The following is a 6,057-nucleotide window of genomic DNA, read 5'->3' on the forward strand; positions in this document are numbered from 1 at the left end:
TCTAAAAGTAGACGTCAGTTAAATTAAAATTCATTTTTTTCCATCACGTCTTATTTAGGCTCAGTGCTGGCTGACTATAACATTAGCCAGTCGACATTAGGCCAGCACTGAGCAAATTTACCTTCCTGATTTGCATGTAGACGAGGATAAAGGCACACTGAAGTTTGTCTTATCAATATGCTTTACATTCAAGTTTTATAGATCAGACTCTCCGAACATGGTTTTGCATGTACTTTGTACTCTGTCTTAGCATTTTCAATGGCTCTCATTTTATTCTCCACCTACCAGTGAAGAGTCGATTTTAAACGAGATAAAGACAGTCGATTGGAGACAGCGAATAAGCCAGTCACAGAAAAAGGAGCAACGTTTTTTCCTGAAACTCTTTGCTGTGTTACTCTCCTACTTACATCAGTCCAAAGAACATTTCACAGAGAAGAAAGACAACAGTTTAAGTTCTTTAAAACAACATGAAGCTCATGGTCAATTGCGGGTTCTGGTTTGGATCCTTGTTGATCCCACTGACGTGCTTGATATTAAGATCACAAGCTGGAGTGGTGGAGGACTTCTCCCACGTCGAGCGCTGTAAGGATTTTCTTTATATGGGCACTCCGCCACGAGGTTACCTCAGTACTTCTCTAAAAAAGATCTGCCAGCGGTTTGTGGACGAGCCTCGCTTCATCACCTTCTACAACCCCAAAAAACACATTCCCATCTATTCAGCATACATCTTCAAGAAATCAGATGGGGAGAAGCGGGTAGACGTTCCCTGGATGTTTGAACCACAGGTGAGTGTGTGCTAAGAATAGCATATTCAGTAATATCTGTATGAACACTATGAGCACTTTGAATCTGATCAAAAGTGACAGTAAGACTTTTACAGCTGTTCTTAGGACTTTCCTGTATCTTGTTTCATATAAAACATGAAAATGTTAATCAGCACAACTGTTTTCAACAATGATAATAATAGTTTCTTGAGCAGCAAATCATCATATTAGACTGATTTCTGAAGGATCATGTGACACTGAAGACTGGAGTAATGATGCTGAAAATTCAGCTTTGATCACTGGAATAAATTACATTTTTAAATATGTTAATATAAAAAGCAGTATATATATATAATATATTAAATCTGTTTTAAAACAAAATGTTTATCTTCTGAAATGTGTGAATGTACGGAGCCCCTAAAGGAACACAGTGATGGAAAAAATATGGGAATGGAGGGAAAATGTGTTTTAAAAGATTTGCGTTCCCTCACAAAGAACTTAAAAGGTTTTCAGGGGGACGCAAATATTTTGCGAAAGAACGCAAAAGCATCCAAATATATTTTTTCCTCCCATCTCATATTTGTTTTCCATCACCATGTCCCTTTAGAGGCTCCTCTATGAATGTGATCTGGGTATTAGTTAATTGTAATCATAACAATTGGCAAGGGGGTTTAGTCTTCTTTCTCTTCATGCCTATAGGTCTCTAAATCTCGAATCGTTAGGGACTGCGGTCTTTAGCGTCCTTGTTAGCTCGCCCGCCTCCCATGCCGGATCGAATCCCTCTCGGAGCGGGGCAACGTAGTGCCATTACATTACATTAGTGCCGTGACCTGGAAGGGAGTGAGGTTTAGGGCCAGCTAGTAAGAGCTGTGCATGAAAACCTCACTCCCCTGATCTTGGTACGGCTCACTTTTGGGGAGTTTTCCACTGTGAACATTACCTAGTACCTGATACTTTTTTTAGTACCACCTCGGTTGAGGTTCCAAGCAAGCCACCCGTACGATACTATAATGTGACGTGTAAACACTGCAGATCACTGATTGGTCAGAGAGAATCGTCACTACCAGTGTCATTTGGATTTGGCGCAATCAGTCTATAATCCCACCTACGTTGAAGCTGTACTAAACTGCAGTGGAAAAGCAAACCGAGCCAAAGTAAAAGCGAACCGAGCCGTACCATGCAGTGGAAAAGCACCATTAGAGACCTTGTGAGCGCGCCGGACATGCCGGTTCGAGTCCCGCTCGGAGCGGGGTGAGTAGGACCGGAGGGATTACATATGTTAGATCTTCATCACCTGTGCTTCTTATTTTTCACAGCTGGCAACTGATAAAGGAAGCAGTAACATGGAACCCTTCCCCCAGTCCACCTTCATGCACAAAAACTTTGAAGACACGCAGGCTGTGTTAGAAGACTACGCCGACGTGGTCCAGTATGAACGTGGCCAACTGAACCCAGATGAGCATCAGGTAGACCCGCTGGACAAGGCCGCCACCTACACCTTGACCAATGTGGTTCCCCTGATAAGAGAGTTCAGTTTTGGTCCCTGGAGCACACAGGTAGAGATTACCCGCAAACGCCTCAACAACTATTGCCACGGAAAGGCTTATCTTATCACTGGGGTCACAACATCAGGTAATATGATTCGACGTGAGAACCAAGATCGTGTCGCCATCCCAGAGTTCGTGTGGACGGCCTATTGCTGCACGGATTACGATCACAACGCTCCCTACTCAGAGCGTTACAAGTTCCCGGCGTTTGGTGCCTATGGTCTCAATGATCGTGTGAACAACCACATAGTGGAGGTTCCCATCAAGAATCTGGAGAAGTTTCTCAAGGGCAAAATGGAGGTGGACAAGAACTTCCAGATCTTTTACAATGACTGTGTGCCAGACTTGTAAGCATTCATTGAATGAAGGCCTTGCCCCAGGTTAAATCATTATTATTTCAAGATATCACACAGGGTTTCTGCAGGTTTTATGAAGGTAAACTTAAGACCAAGTAAAGAATATTTAAGGAGTAAATTGAAGGGAACACAATACATCAATATGTTCTCTAAATGTCCATGTGAGATGTATTAGCAACACTTCAGAGTTTGAAAATACAACTTCCAAACGATATCCCTTACTTTTTAATTCATTTTGCAAAAAAAAAAAAAAAAGAAGCTTGAATTGTTATGCTCAAAACCACTACAATATGGAAATAACTTTTACTGCACCTTGTGATCACACTGCAAAAAAGTGATGTTTTCCTTCAAGTATTTATGTCTTTATTTCCAGTACAAATATCTAAAGATTCCTAAATCAGGATAAATTTACTTCAGATGTAAAATTACATGTCGTGTTTTCTGTGAAATTGATTAAAATGAAGTTTATGACTAAACCAAGAACAAATATTTCCCACCAGGCTCAGAAAAATCATCTTTATTTAGAAGTTTTGACAGATATTTGTTCTTGTTTTAAGCATAAGCTCACTTAATTTTGTTGCATTTTTTTTAAGACTTCATTTTACATTTGCATCCCAAGTAAATGTGTCTTGATTTAAACTTATTTAGATATTTGTATTGGAAAACAGGACTAAAATACTGAGGAAGATTTCTATAATGCATGCAACATTTTTTGCCATGACTTTGTGAATTTAAGACTTTCTGCTCTAAGACTGTTTTAAGGTCTTAATTTGTGCAAGTGAGAATTAAAAAAATATATATATACTTTTTTTAAACTCGCAGAAACCCTGTTATATATATATATATATGCACACATTACAACATTAAAATATATATGATAATGATGAACTTATAATCTATTCCTTGGGGACAAAGTAGTTAAACTGCTTTTTTTAGATTAACAATATCTATTTGGTAAACATTTATTCAAAGAAACTAGGCCTCGTTTATGTTTTGATCTTTTTCTTTAGAAGCAGTATGTTAGTATTCTTTATAACATGCTTTATAACCTCCATGTGAAAGTCACATTTTGGATAATTTAAAAAGAATAAATGACTATAAATGTAAGCAAAACAGTGAGACAAACATCAAGATGCTGTTGTAAGAGTCTCAGCTATATTTAAATAAAATGTAGTGATAAAATGTAGTGTCCAATGTGGTTCATTTATCAGTTCGTTATCATGGTTTGGTATTCAAATTATCTTTGAGGTGCATGATAATGCCAGAAAGAAATGATCATGGAAGTCATGACATTTTTATTGAGTTAATTTATTCACGTGATGAGGTCAAACAGAAAAATTACAAATTATGTAAATGTAGTCAGTCACAGTATGACATCTGTAAAAATCCTCACATACAGGTTACAACAGACAATGGGAATTTAATTGTTTAGAATCTAACAAGAAACAGTCACTTCTTGGCACTAAGAGGCAGGCAAAGATTATAGAAAGAACACTGATCCATAGAAGCAACTGGTTTCCATGAAACCCAACCGTGCCTTTGCAAAGAGTTTTTATCCAAGGGACAGCCAAAGTAGTGAGGGTCCATAACAAGCAGATAACTCCCCTGTTTACCGGTGCACACACCTAAGATCCCCTTAGAGGAATTATCCCTGTCTCCTCCCATCATAACAGGTGACCCACGGGTAAGAAAGTGGTTGTGAAGATCCTCAACGGTTTGATCAAGCTCCTTTCCGTACCGCACATGCACTATGCGGCAGGGAACATCATAGAGCTGGTCAAGAACAAGACTTGCCTCAAATGTCCCTATCCACTCCCTGGATCCCATGAATGAATCAGGTTTGTCCCCTATTTCCACCAAAGTTTGTTGTATTTCAGGAAGACTAGGTGGGTGTCTGCGCCTAAGGCTCACACTCTGAGGTTGATTAAGACACAACCATGAAGACATGGTCTGAATAGTCCTGTATCCACAACCCCAGCCTCTGTCGTCCTTGCCATCACAACCATAATGATAATAGAGACAGTCTCCTGATATCACTGAGCATCTGTCACAGTCTGAAGACGGCTGAGGTAATCCATCATGAGCATTCTTTACTAATATATCATCCCATGTTTCGTTGTTGGCTGTTATTTGTCCACAAACATGTCCACCCCAATCTATACACTCAGTTTTCTCGGTCTCTTCCATGGCAGTACATACGTATAAACAACGATACTTTACAAGACGAATGAACGTGTGTGATTATGGCATCTCGTAACAAACGTCCATCTCCGAAAGTCTTCCCTGTGGTGTATGAGCTCGTACGAAAACAGTTCCGCCTCAGTCTTTTCTGTTTTACACACAATAAGGGTAATAATAATGAACATTAAATAAATGAATAGCGTATATTAATACAAAACTGAGTATTGTAAAACTAAAAAAGTAGCCTACTGTTGGCTCTGTAAGACGAGACAACCCTAATCATTTAAATTAAAACGGTTTTGAATTTGGACATTGGACCCTTTGGCCTTTTCACAGACTGTGATAACGCGTAACGGTCATTAGCATCGTAAATCCTGCAAAGTTTTTTATATATATATATTTTAAAATGTAGCCTACATTTATAATATAGCTTTGCATCAAATAAAAAAAAAAAAAACTAGTTAACGCCGATGTGAGGGTTTCTAATAGGCCTACACCGGCTTTGGGAGTGAAGGTAAAGTTCTCTCTCTTCTAACTGCTATCAATATCTCTTTATTATTTTCCTCTTTTGTTGTGAAAACACTATTGTGAATTTTACATTTTGCTATTTGAGCGAGTGGGAACATGAAAAATATCAAATGTAGCCTAATTCTCTCATTGATTTATGTATTATTCATGTAATTATTCTCTCATTAAAGTTTACCCAGCTATGACAACTTCTGCTTCTGAGAAACTCAGAAATGTGAAAAGGGTCAAACAACAATAGGCCACAGCTAAATTAGATTTATGAAACTTCATTATCAAATAACGAAACACGGACGTAGAGTATTTATTTACAATGAAGGCTATGGAGGCCTTCGCAAACGGTCCAGGTGAACTTCAGACGAATAAAAAAATCTCTCAAAGGAAGCTGTGAATCTTTTTGAACGATTCATCAAAAGATATGAAAATAATAGATTGTAAATTCAGATTGTAGGTTCAGATTCAGATTGTAAGTTCCCACAACTAGGCTAAAATATTATTTCTTCTGCGTTACATTCAATGGATCGCCAATACGGACAGTAGGCTATCCTATAGGCTATAGGCCTATATATTATGCATCTCATATTTATTGTTAGTTTTCTATTTTAAGTCTTTGATGTTCTGGATGACATTTAATTTTTTTAAAGTTTCCTTTTTGTATGTTTAACAAAAGGCTGCCCTAATTAT

At 38.2% G+C, this 6,057-nt stretch overlaps 2 protein-coding genes across 3 annotated transcripts; one reads left to right on the forward strand and one right to left on the reverse strand.

The window, feature by feature from the left end:
- The first annotated feature begins 318 nt into the window (after positions 1-318).
- LOC311288300 (endonuclease domain-containing 1 protein-like) lies at positions 319-3,782 on the forward strand. 2 transcript variants are annotated; one of them, XR_014626917.1, is made up of 3 exons: positions 319-785; positions 2,081-3,018; positions 3,316-3,782. XR_014626917.1 is itself a non-coding variant. In XM_084405626.1 (2 exons), exons 1-2 carry the CDS (start codon positions 468-470, stop codon positions 2,660-2,662), a joined length of 900 nt encoding a protein of 299 aa, XP_084261752.1. In that variant the 5' UTR covers positions 319-467; the 3' UTR covers positions 2,663-3,782. The 2 variants fall into 2 exon arrangements, 1 of the variants encoding a protein (XP_084261752.1); XM_084405626.1 differs by having other exon boundaries at positions 2,081-3,782.
- Positions 3,783-3,945: 163 nt separating this feature from the next.
- ufsp1 (UFM1-specific peptidase 1) lies at positions 3,946-4,934 on the reverse strand. The gene has a single exon (XM_084405374.1). It carries the CDS (start codon positions 4,852-4,854, stop codon positions 4,117-4,119), a length of 738 nt encoding a protein of 245 aa, XP_084261500.1. The 5' UTR covers positions 4,855-4,934; the 3' UTR covers positions 3,946-4,116.
- Positions 4,935-6,057: the final 1,123 nt, after the last annotated feature.

Source organism: Rutilus rutilus, assembly GCF_951802725.1.
Source record: "Rutilus rutilus genome assembly, chromosome: 3".
Lineage (NCBI taxonomy): Eukaryota > Metazoa > Chordata > Actinopteri > Cypriniformes > Leuciscidae > Rutilus > Rutilus rutilus.

Excerpts from the sequence above, each read along its gene's own strand:
- LOC311288300 (XM_084405626.1), top strand. The coding sequence starts at position 468 with ATGAAGCTCATGGTCAATTGCGGGTTCTGGTTTGGATCCTTGTTGATC. Across the intron at positions 786-2,080 it reads CCTGGATGTTTGAACCACAG|CTGGCAACTGATAAAGGAAG; the intron begins GTGAGTGTGTGC and ends TATTTTTCACAG.
- ufsp1 (XM_084405374.1), bottom strand. The coding sequence starts at position 4,854 with ATGGAAGAGACCGAGAAAACTGAGTGTATAGATTGGGGTGGACATGTT.